Consider the following 11,747-nt stretch of genomic DNA (forward strand, 5'->3'; position numbering starts at 1 on the left):
CAAGCTTACGTGGAGTGGCTCAGATCTGGTGATTGCAAGCAACAGAGGCAACATTTTTTTATTAATTCTTTCTTAAATTCCTTAATGAGTAACTTCTGAGCTTTACCTGGTGTTTGGAAGCAGTCCCCAGAGTTCTTGGCCTCCTTGCTTATTGCTGAATGAACTTGGTTACTCTGAGGCTGCTAGTTTGACTGTGCCCTGCTTAGAAATGCAAGACTGGGAGAAGTTTTGGTAGAGGAAATTAGACCATACTATGGAAAACTTCTTGCTTGTGGTTTGAAGAGCACTGCAAACCCTACATAATTTTGCAGTTAATTAAGATGTTAAGTAATTGCTTTTGGTGCAAAGCTTGCATTCTACAAAATGCAGATTAAAATGTCATTTTGGCACAGCATCTCTTGGGAAAGGTGTAATATTTAGAATTTCCATCTAACATGATGCATACATATATTTATAACAAATCTTAAATTATGGTATGCAAATTTTGTTGCAGAGTACAAAAATAAAAATAATTTCTGACCTTTTATTATTTTTGCCATAAATTTCAGGTTTATAGTAGTTCTACTTTGTAGCAAACCAAGTCAAGAAGATCTGGTATCAACAACACATTAAAGGGATTTTTTTTCCTGGCATTTGCCATTACCTCTTTCAGCTGCATGGTCACTGCCAAGGCAGTAGGATTTTATTTTGTAAACAATAAAATCTGCTTATGACTGTCATGTTCTTACTGGAACAGTGAAGTACACTCCAGAGTTGGTAATCGTGCAGAAATAAAAATGGGGCATTTGTACTTTCTATGCATACTCAGACATAGACAAGCTAGTTGGCAAATGTCTCTAGGTTTAGTAAGCTCTTCAAGCTCCTGGGGACTTGAGCTCATCTTTCCAGTCTCTGCAGGACATCACTTACAGGCTGTCATTGCTGCTGGTGCTTCAAACAGGGAGTGGGAGCTTAAATGTATAGGTCCAGAATTCTTCCGACAACTGGAGGCGAGAGGCGGAAGCCGGCAGCTGGCTCTGTTGGAGGCACACACTCGTCCTTCTGTGAGCAGAAGAAACCTAACGGCCTCTAATTCAGGCCTTTTTCAAAGCATGACTATGAGCAAAATTAGTCATTCTGAGCAGCTTGGAAATGAAGTGCAGCCTGAGGGTTGGGTGCATGTCTCACAAACATCACAGTGACATGTTTTCTCTGCACCATCTTTCTCTGTAGATGGTAAGGTCAGTCCCAGCACCTTATCCATAGGAAGCGCTTTAACTCTACCCTCATCACTCAGTTCAAACTCTGCAGCTATGTTGGACCTCACCAGTTCCCTGAAGGCATTTATGGATGGCGGTGAGTATTTAGTTCATTATCAGTCTCTACTAGCCCTATGTGTTTGCTTCCCTAGAGCATTTGGTCTCTGCTTCAGGAAAAGTTCCAGAGATAAAGAAGGGTTGCAGTCAGGTGAGGGCCCAGCTGGGTATACATTACCTTAAATATGTCACATGCTTCCCTACTTGTAGTGTTGCCAAGGCAGCAAGGCCAATGAAGTGTGTCTGCCTGAAGCTTTTCTGGGGAACGATCACAAAGCTATTGCACAGGCTGCTTTCCAGGTGGAATGCACATGCAGAAACCTGCAGCCCTGCCATGTTGTGGTGCTAGCTGCAATCCAGAGCTGTTCCCGACAGGCGTAAAGTCCAGCAACAATAGATCTTGTAGTCGAGCAATCACCTGAGTGTTGATGCTCTAGTGGGTCAGTTAATTTTCTGATTTATTTCTGCTTCTGTCAGTCTTCTCCTAGACTGGCCCATTTATTTTCCTTTTGTTGTACTTGGCAAGAAATGCCAAACCTTAGTGGAGTGACTTCAGGAGGAGGAGATTGCTGAACAGCAATCATCAGTAGCATAGCGAGGCAGTTGCCAGAGATGACTTCCACCTCTGAAGAACAGCCTTTCTGGCATTACTAGTGTGACCCCGTTTTCTTTGGTGAACCCTGACTGCTCAGCCTGCCCAGACTACCTCTCTGCTATCGGGAAAGGCTGTTAATAGCTCTGCTTCTTCTGCTTGCCATTTTAACTGTTGTTGATGTAGAGAAAGCTCTTGGAAGAAGAGGTTAGCCAGCCTGCTTGCTGCCAGAAAGCAGACCTCTGTAGGGCTTTACAAATAAAAATACTTCAAAGCTATCAGCAACAGATCTGCTTTAAAGCTCGTTAATAATATTGTCTGAATTGCCCTGTTTGATTTAATTGACCCCGCTACAAAAGTGTATGACTCAAACGAGCCTGTAGCAGCTTCAAAGGTGGTTACAGCTTTCCTCTGTAATGTAGGGTTAGACTTTCTAGCTCGATAATGAAGCTTCACAAAAAGGACCCAACCTGCTGCCCAGAGGCGCAAGATGTCCACCTCTGCAGACCTGTTGATTCTGAGCCAAAACAGCAGATTTTCAACTTGTCGGTCCTTGTTCCCCATAACGTCTGCTTGCTGTGTGCATTGTAGCTCTCTGGCCATTGCTGGCACTCTCCTGGCGCGCTGGTCGCAGGAGATGATACAAAGTAATAGATCACCTCTATGTAAGATTCTTGATATTGCACAGTTTGTCAAGTCTTTGCCGTTGAAGCAAATGGCAAGTTTGACAGTGGGACAGTTAAATCCACTGCAGCTCAGATTGCACCCTTTCCATGAATAACTTACTAATTGCGTTTTGTTTATTAACAGACATTGAGATAAATATGCTGGATGAGCAGCTGATCAAGTTTCTGGCCTTGCAGAGAATACATCAGCTCTTTCCTTCCAAAGCTCAGTCTCTAGCGAGCAGCGTCAGTTCCCATCAGCAATCTCCTGTGGGAAACCACATTGAAGGTAAGAGCAGCCCTAGAATAGTTGGTTTATGTTGAGTCATAGCTTTTTGGCACTCCCTTGCCTATTTGTTGAAGGAGATCTCCCTCTTCTTCTGGTATCTGTTTGATGCTGCCTTTCATGTTCTTTCCTCTCATCCCCTACTCTGGATATCCACTGGCCAGAAACACCTTCAAGTCCCTCTACTTAATTATTTACAAATTATGGCTGTGGAAATAGCTTCAGTAACTTTCCCTCTTCTTCTGGAAATCCTTGTGTATTGTGTTTTATTCATCTTAGAATTAGCAAGAGATGGGAAGGTTCAGCTGCTTTTTTTCCTTTTTTTTTTTTGTTTTGTTTTTTGGGGTGTTTTTTTGTTCTCACCTTTAAGATGGGCAAGAGAAATATGTGAATTCCTGCTCTTTCTTTCTGGAGAAGTTACTTGTGAGCCAAGCACACAAACAGGAGCAACTGGGGCACAGAATATATGTGTGATGTTGTCATTGCCCATTCAGAATAATGTCACTGTCAAGCTGAAACACTAAATGCAAATAATGGAAAACAACTTGCGCTTCTGTTGGAAATCTCCAGATTCCCGAATTCAGCATTGGCTTTGTTTATGGTCACTGGTATCGGCATGCTAACACCTAAAGCTGCAGGGCAAACGAGGCTTCGTGTTCCTCTGCATGCAGCCAGTCAATTTAATCTGCTTTCGAGCACTAACTGGACAGCCTTGTAGACAGTTGTCTACTCCCCCTCTGCTAGGCCTGGGTGTAAATAGCCAAGATAAGATCTTTGGAAGTCTGCTAGCAGTCAGTAACTTTCTTCTGAAACTGTGCTTGCCTGCTCGCTTGCTGCTGTAGCATCACAGCGTTCTCTAAAGGCTTTGTCAATCTTCTTTTGAACACTGCTGTAGGACACAGCACCAGGCTGTGATACGAGCTGTGTTCCTGTGCTGCTGCTAACAGATGAGTTCTGGAAATTCTTCAGCGGTCTGCCTTTCAAAAAGCAGACTGATGCTGTCTTAACCCGTCACCCTTTTTGGGCAGAAATGATGCATCCAGCTGACTCTTTAGCGTTGCTGATGAAATATTAGATCCAAAGCCTTTAGTGAGCCCCATTGAGCCAGCAGAGCCAGACAGCTGAAAGGACTTGTGCAGGGCAGCTGGGCAGAGGTGGGAACCTGCACATTTCAGCTGCGTTGAATGCTGCACGTCTAGTGATGCCGCTCAGTGTGGCCAATGTTCTTGATGTAGGTGACTGCAAACAATCTCTTGTAATCCTCACATTCTGTTCTTTGATTTCACACTCAGTGTAAAACTGTTATGCAGGTGTAGTATCAGGAGTTGCCTAAACTTTGCTTATAAGGGGCTTATCCCCGAAAGACAGCTGCTGAAATTGTGGCTAGGCCTGTGTGCTCCACAGTTTGATATCTGTTCCACAGGAGGTGATTTTTTTTTTTTTCAGTCCCGTTCATGTGGGCATCTGAGAATGTGTGATTTGAACTTGGCTGCCAGGGAGCTGCTCTGGAGGCTCAGCCCTGGAGCTGCCATTGTCGAGTGTGCCGTGGGGACCAACCTGAGGGTGAAAGGAGTCCACTCGGTAAATCGTCCTGTCCTGGGAGCCGGGTTGGTCCCTGGACAAGCCCTGTTCAATCCATGTGCTTTTCCTGCAGCTTCACTAGAAGTGAAATAGCAGCTGTGAGTTGGTGACATTCACCAGCACCATTTTTTTTTAAAGTGGCACTTTGACAGCAAGACTCCGATTACCCAAAGTGGAAGAGATTAAGAATGAAGCTGGTGGTAGGAGGCTTCTGTCTTCCTCAGTGTGGCTCCATTGTGCACACTTGCTATGAACATTCCCCCAGTTCCATGGCTTGTGTGGGTTACTGGAGGGAGCAGATTTCCCTGATGACTGGCAAAAAGATGTTTAATGCACCAACATTCCTAGAGGGTTAGGAATTGGAGTTTAGGCCAAAGCTGACTGCATCCTCCTTAGGATTTGTGCTTTCTGCAGAGTCTAGCGCTGGGGGCACTCTGGGGTCAAGCAGTCTTTGTAGCTTGTAACATTGTGCAAGTAATTTCTTTTTCTCTTGCAGCGCAAAGAAAGGAAGTGCAAGCCCGGGCGGTGTTTTATCCTCTGATGGGCTTAGGGGGTGCAGTCAATATGTGCTATCGAACCCTCTACATTGGGACAGGTGAGTAGCTTTTTCCTGCACTGGCTTTCAGATTCGGGGTGGTTCTTTCTGACTCTCTCTCAGTATTTGCCAGGTGGGTGTCAAAGAAAATAGACCCATTGTGGCTGCCTGTACTGGGATTCTTTGCCACCAAGAAACGTGGAAATTCCCCGTCCACTTGAATCTTTGTGGGGTTGTGCCTTTGTAAGCTGGCTGGTACCAAAATGGGCAGAATGGCTGCCTTGGAGATTCATGCCTAACTGATGGAGAGAAGAGTTACAGTTTGCTTGTGGGTTTAATTTCTCTCTGCTTAGATTCTTCTGGTGCTCTGGATAGACCCAGTATCTGCAAAATGCTCTTCAACCTTCATGGAGCTGCTAGCTGTCCCTTCCCCCACCGAAACTTTGTTCGGTGGCTTATCGCAGCATTATTCATGCAGTCCTGGGAGCCTGGACAAAGGCAGCTGCTCCCCTGTTGTTTTGCTAATTGAAGTTTAATTCTGTCTGTTGTTCTCTGCTGCCTGACAGTTTTTTTTTCTGAAATGAACTGAGCCTGTTTTGTCCTCCCCGTTGACAGGAGCTGATATGGATGTGTGCCTTACAAGCTATGGTCACTGTAACTATGTGTCTGGCAAACATGCCTGCATATTCTATGATGAGGTGAGTTGCGTGAGTGTTTTTGGGTTTTGGTTTGGGGTTTTTTTCTAATTTTTGTTATTTGGCATGCATGGCAGTGTGAGCTGGAGATGCAGGCAGCAGGTTGCCTTTGTGTGGTGCTCCTTTGTGGACTACAAAGTAAGAGCCAGGGCTGTGAATGGTTTCACTCCAGTGAAGGCTGCGTCAGCGGTTTCTGTCAAACCCTTTTCTGAAGCACAGAGCTCTGCCAGCATGATTTCTCTGAGCTAGCTGCCTGTGGACGAAGACTGACCACAAGTAAGCGCTGTCACTGCTGGTGTCTAGGGAAGAAAAAGTCATAGAAACAGTTCGATACTTTTTGATACAGCTGGGTTGTTAATAAAAGCCGAACTTTATGTGTCAACATCAAACCTCACCTGGAACAAACCAGGCAACTGCTCCAAGTCTCTTGCTTTCAGGTGTGATGGTGGTGCAAAGTGTTGGTGCCCATCTGCAGTACTCTGTATAAATTATTTCTTTAACTAAAATTTCAGTTAAGCTCTCTCCATAAACAGAGGTCTACAGTAGCTGCTTAACTACAATCCAGAGATTAGTTTGTTCTTGAAGTAAATAGACTGGCGGGTCTGCCAATAAAAGCGCCACTGGAGATGTCTCTTAGCATGGCAACAGTCTTTGAAGCAAGATAGTCTTTTATATTGCCATTTGTCAGCCAGCCTCTGAGCAGGATTCAGGATTAACCCGCAGCCGGCTTTAGCCATTTCTCCAGTGCACTACAAGCTACAGAACATACTCGGTAATGGGATCCAGACCTTAAATCTGTGTTGAAGCATCTCCTCACAGTGGTCAATCCTAAATCAGGCTCTAGGCACTGAACTTCTTCCATACTCCAGCAGGCCTCCTATGGCTGTGGTCGCTCTGGAGGGAGAATTCCCCCTCCTTGGCTCTGTCTGCTGCTGCTGGCCACTGGCAGTTCATGCTTGGCCTCTGTCTCTGCAGTCTAGCAGGTTACTTGGAAATTTACTCCCCTGTGCATGGAGAGTTTTTGTAACTTGATTAAAGCTCAGTAGTCCCTGGGGTACAAGGTCTTCAGCCCTCAGATGATTCCTGTGAGCTAACCTGAAATCTCCTCCACTCCGCCAACATCCTCTGCAAAGCTCAGTTGAGTGTGGTGCTGCTGTGTAATGCTTGTCACGGTAATGTCTCCTGGCACTTCAGCGTCTGCAAAAGGCCTCTAAATCCCAGGCTGTCCCTATCTTGTGGCTGCTGCAGCACACTGGCATCCCTCTTGCTATCTTGTGGCTGCTTTCCAAAGCATGCTTTTTCCTGCTAGGCACAGGTCTTGGGCTAAGTTTGTGTCTAGTGTGCCTGTTAAAATGGCATGCTCGCTTTGTGAGAATCAGCTTGAACCCATGTTTACAAAAGATCTGTCAGTCCAAGTGCAGTAGGTAAAACCCACTTCAAAGCTGCTTTGGCCCCTCTTCCCTGCCGGGAAGCATCCTGGGAAGCAGCTCTTGCTGGAAAGCTGGCTGTTCTGTGAGCATGAGCCATGCACGAGGTTCAGGTTGGTGGTCTCTGAAGCTGAAGGATATTTACCTGATCTTATTTAACTATCAACAGCTGTAGGGAGAGAGGGGTTGTGTTTCAGTGCTCCAGAGATGTATATGGGAATCGAGACATTAAGTCAGAAGCCCTTCTGACTTGATGTCTCGATTCCCCTCCTCTTCCCTTTTTTCAGAATACGAAACATTACGAGCTGTTGAACTACAGTGAGCATGGGACGACCGTGGACAACGTTCTGTATTCGTGTGACTTCTCGGAGAAGATGACGCCCACTCCTCCCAGCAGTATTGTTGCCAAAGTGCAGAGTGTGATAAGTGAGTGTCTCTACAGCGCCAGCCCTGCGCAACCCCGCAGGGAGCTCTTAGAGGGGGACAGGAGCGGGTGCAGGAGTGTGTCTGTGCTACAGACATCACATCCCCACGTGGCTTACTCCTGCTCTCGACCTGATCGGCTTCCTCTTTTTTGGCTGCCAAAATAGATGTGTAAATGCCTCTACCTCTCTGGGGCTGTGGGGGAGGCTCCTGTGTCCCTTGTATCAGCCCCTCACTGCAGATGACTGAAATGCCTCGTGGCTGGAGGATGTTTTCCCCCGAGGCACCCCATTAGTAGCCCCCTGATGAAAACAAGCTGCCACTGACCTGCCTGAATCTTACATGGGTTTTTGGTTGGTTGTTTTTTTCTCTTTTCCAGAACGACATAAAAGCAGAAAACAAGAAGAGGAGCCGCATGAAGAAGCCGCTGTGATGAACTCACAGGCACAAGGGCAGCATCGGAAACCCTGTAACTGCAAAGCCAGCAGCTCCAGCTTAATAGGGGGCAGCGGGGCTGGCTGGGAGGGGACAGCCCTGCTGCACCACGGCAGTTACATCAAGCTGGGCTGCCTGCAGTTTGTTTTCAGCATTACCGAATTTGCGACCAAACAGCCCAAGGGGGACACTGCCTTAGTACAAGACATGGACTTGGAGGAGAAGCTTTCTCTGAAACCCCACCAGGTGCCCGTGCTGCGGTCCAACTCAGTTCCCTAGGAATTAGGAAGAGAGCTTTGGAGTAAGGAAAACGCCCTCAGACTCTTGCAATGCAAAAATGTACAAACCGAGGTGGGATTTTCTATGTCGGCCCAGAGACTGTTCACACGCCGTTTGCATGAAATGAAGAACGTTTAACTTTTTTTAATTTTTCTTTTTTGCTCAAGTTTTAGGGGCATTTGCACATATATTTGTACTATACATTTCATTTTAAAAGGAAAACTGCAGCGAGAGCAGGACGTGTCAGAGCGAGGGGCGACCGCTGTCTGACTCGAGGACTCTCTCTGACAGATAGTTCCCATGCAGTTGTAAAATAATCAGAAACTTGTTCTATTTTGTGCCAGTGACAATAGTTTTATATTAAAAGAGAAATACAGTTTTCATACAGCAAATCTATACAATATCATTGTTTTATTTAATGTAAAGAAGCGCTCTTCTTCCCACAGTTATTTTTCCCATCCCTCCCTGCTATGGTTGCACTACAAGTAGCTACTGTGTATTATGGGCAGTGAGAAATGAGTTCTTTTCCTGGTGTCCATCCTATTTTTTATTTCAAATAAGGAAAAGTGTTGGATTCTGTGTAAATACATCAGTGATGGCATTTTTTCAATGTTTTAAAGCTGTGTACAGTGCTACATGTGGTATGACGTTCCTCAAATTGTCTATTGTAGCAGATCGTTTGTCGTAACCTGTCTGTCTCTTTTGTTTATATGCCACCTCCCCGCAGCAGAACAGCTAGTTCCACTGTACATAGTAATTGTAACGTTTTAGACTTTACAGAAACTTTCCTGTATTCTGTATATAAAAAAAAATACTTCACATTCTGTTTTCTGACTGTCTGTCTTAAACTCTTGTCACTACAACCTGCAGCAACGTCTGATGGTGGAAGAGGAGCCTGCTCTGCGGGCAGGGGCTGTGCGGGGACGGAAGGAGCCTGGGGGCTGGGGCTGGTGGTCCAGGAGGGACGAGGATGGGGGGCTGGAAGGTCCTGGTACGGTTTGGGGGGGCAAGGACCTTTGAAGGTCATCTAGGCCACACACACAGAGCCCCTGCAACGAGTGGGCCATCTCCAACTCCCTCGGGTCCAACCTGAGCGTGCGTGGGGCTGCGCGTCCCCCTCCCGTGGGGTGCCCGCCCCTGGGGCTCCCGGCCGGCCCCTCGGCCATGGCGGCGGGCGCCTCTCCCCGCTCCGCCCCGGCCCGGGAGTTCGCCTCGCCCGCAGACAAAGGCCGGTGCAACCGCCCCCCCCTCCCCGCTCCGTGTCACTCACCCCACGCTTCGGTTGCGAAAGGAGCCGCGCGGCCCTTCGGCCCCGTCCTTCCTCCCGCCCCGGGGAGGCGGGGGCCGGCAGCCGGGGCGGGACGCGGGGGGCGGCGGTGCCGGTGCGGCGGCGGGATGGGGTGGGCGCTGCTGGGCGCCGGGCTGCTGCTGGCCGTCTACACGCTGCTCCGCCACGGGCTGCGCCGCGTGCCGCCGCCCCGCGCCCGCCCCGCGCTGCGCGGCCGCACCGCCATCGTCACCGGTGAGCGCCGGGCAGGGCCCCGGTCACGGCCCCGGTAACGGCCCCGGCCCCGCGCTCACCGCTGCGTTCCGCTCCGCAGGGGGAAGCGGCGGCATCGGGGCCGCCACGGCGCTGGAGCTGGCCCGCGGCGGGGCCCGCGTCGTGCTGGCGTCCCGCAGCGCCCCGCGGGGGGAGGCCGCCGCCCGCCGCATCCGCACGGTGAGCGCCGCGGCCCCGCGGACCCCCGGGGACCCCTGAGACACCCCCATGGGACGCCCCCGGGCATCGCGCGGGCACCCCCAGGACACCCCCATGGGTACCCCCGGGACACCCCCAGGAGACCCCCATGGGACTCCCCCAGGCACCCCCAGGCTCGGGCACCCCCAGCCCCGGCACGGGGCATCCCCCTCACCCGGGGCCGGATCCAGCCCCCGGGGCATCCCCCCTGTTCTCGGCTGGATCCGGCCCCTAGGGTGCCCCCACCCGGGCACCCCCCGGCCCTGCCCCAGGCTGCGCTGTGCCCGCAGGAGACAGGGAACGCGGAGGTGCGGTTCATGCAGCTGGACCTGGCCAGCCTGCGCTCGGTGCGAGCCTTCGCCAGCGCCTTCCTGCGCCAGGAGCCCCACCTGCACCTCCTCATCAACAACGCGGGTGAGCGCCGGGACCCCCAGTCCCCCCTTCGCCCCCACGGCGCCCACTGTGGGCTGCCATTGCCTCCTTTGCAGGGGTGAGCGCCGGGGGCACAACGGAGGACGGCTTCAGCCTCCCCTTCCAGGTGAACCACCTCGGCCATTTCCTCCTCACGCAGCTGCTGCTGGAGCGGCTGCAGAGCTGCGCGCCCAGCCGCGTGGTCATCATCGCCTCCAGCGCCCACTGCGCCGGCCGCCTGCGCCTCGAAGCCCTGGGCCGCCCGCCCCCTGGGCCGCTGTCGACCTTCCAGGACTACTGCGACAGCAAGCTGGCCAACATGCTGCACGCCCGCGAGCTGGCCACGCGCCTGCAGGGCACCCAGGTGACGTGCTACGCCGTGCACCCAGGTAGGACCCGGCTCTGCCGCCCAGAGCTGGGGATGGCGCGACAGGGTGGGCTCACCGTCAGCGTTTGCGTGGGGTGTTCTTTGCATGGGGCGTCCCTTTGCGCAGAGCATCCCTTTGCACGGTGTCCCTGTGCACGGTGCGTCCCTGTGCACGGTGCGTCCCTGTGCACGGTGCCTCCCTTTGCACAGACCATACCTTTTTGCACGGAGCGCCGTGCACCGTTGAGCCACCCGCGCCTTGCAAGGCCAGGCCAGGTGCAGGCAGCACCCGCAGAGCTGCCCGTGCAGAGGCCGCCCCGGCGCGGCTGTTTCCGTATCTTGCAGCAGAGCAGGTGGCTCCCGCACGGGCCCGTCCCCGCCAGGAGCCGCGGTGCGACACGGCCACTTCCCCTCGCCGCAGGGTTTGTCAACACGGAGTTCTTCTCCCACATGCCGCTCTGGCTGAAGCCGCTCTTCCTGCCGCTGGCCTGGCTCTTCTTCCGCGACGCGGCCGAGGGCGCCCAGACCTCCCTGCACTGCGCCACGCAGGAGGGCCTCGAGTGCTTCAGCGGCCGTTACTTCGCCGACTGCCGCCTGCAGGAGCCGAGGCCGCCGGCCCGCGACGACCGGCTAGCGCGGGAGCTCTGGGAGGCCAGCGAGAGGCTGGTGGGGCTGGGGGCGGCCGGGGGGAGCCCCTCGCCAGCCCCGGCTGCTCTGGTACAATAAAAGTGACGGTGGCGAAAGGGAGGGCGTCAGCTCCCGCGCGGCACTGCCCCGGGCGGGGGGGTGCAAAATGGAGCCAGCGGAGGATGGCCCGCGGGCAGCCCCCCTCGTGCAGCCGCAGCCCTGGATTTTGGGAGGCAGCGGCCACGTTTGTGGAGCAGGCTTGGCTTCCCGCTTCGGCACGGCTGGGCCCTGCGGGCTGCGGCACCGTGCGGCGTCCCCATGGAACGGGGGCGCATGCATGCCGTGCAGTGCAGCGTCCCTTGCACACAGCGTGCGCAGCAACGCAGCGCAC

General features: G+C 52.0%; 2 protein-coding genes across 2 annotated transcripts in view; both read left to right on the forward strand.

The window, feature by feature from the left end:
• Positions 1–8,807, forward strand: part of PHF12 (PHD finger protein 12) — a gene marked incomplete at its 5' end in the record, with an annotated part of 32,138 nt that extends 23,331 nt beyond the window's left edge. Inside the window, 6 exons of the mRNA XM_082008686.1 lie at positions 1,213–1,335; positions 2,698–2,841; positions 4,916–5,014; positions 5,570–5,652; positions 7,364–7,502; positions 7,879–8,807. Of these exons, the coding sequence (XP_081864812.1) occupies positions 1,213–1,335; positions 2,698–2,841; positions 4,916–5,014; positions 5,570–5,652; positions 7,364–7,502; positions 7,879–8,213 (923 nt within the window). The 3' untranslated portion in view covers positions 8,214–8,807. The remainder of the gene's footprint in view (positions 1–1,212; positions 1,336–2,697; positions 2,842–4,915; positions 5,015–5,569; positions 5,653–7,363; positions 7,503–7,878) is intronic.
• Positions 8,808–9,608: 801 nt separating this feature from the next.
• DHRS13 (dehydrogenase/reductase 13) lies at positions 9,609–11,455 on the forward strand (the record flags this gene model as incomplete). Its single annotated transcript, XM_082008700.1, has 5 exons — positions 9,609–9,735; positions 9,815–9,933; positions 10,242–10,365; positions 10,440–10,751; positions 11,151–11,455. 5 exons carry the CDS (start codon positions 9,609–9,611, stop codon positions 11,453–11,455), a joined length of 987 nt encoding a protein of 328 aa, XP_081864826.1.
• Positions 11,456–11,747: the final 292 nt, after the last annotated feature.

The sequence above is a fragment of the Phaethon aethereus genome (assembly GCF_964289735.1).
Source record: "Phaethon aethereus genome assembly, chromosome: 19".
In the NCBI taxonomy this organism is placed as follows: domain Eukaryota; kingdom Metazoa; phylum Chordata; class Aves; order Phaethontiformes; family Phaethontidae; genus Phaethon; species Phaethon aethereus.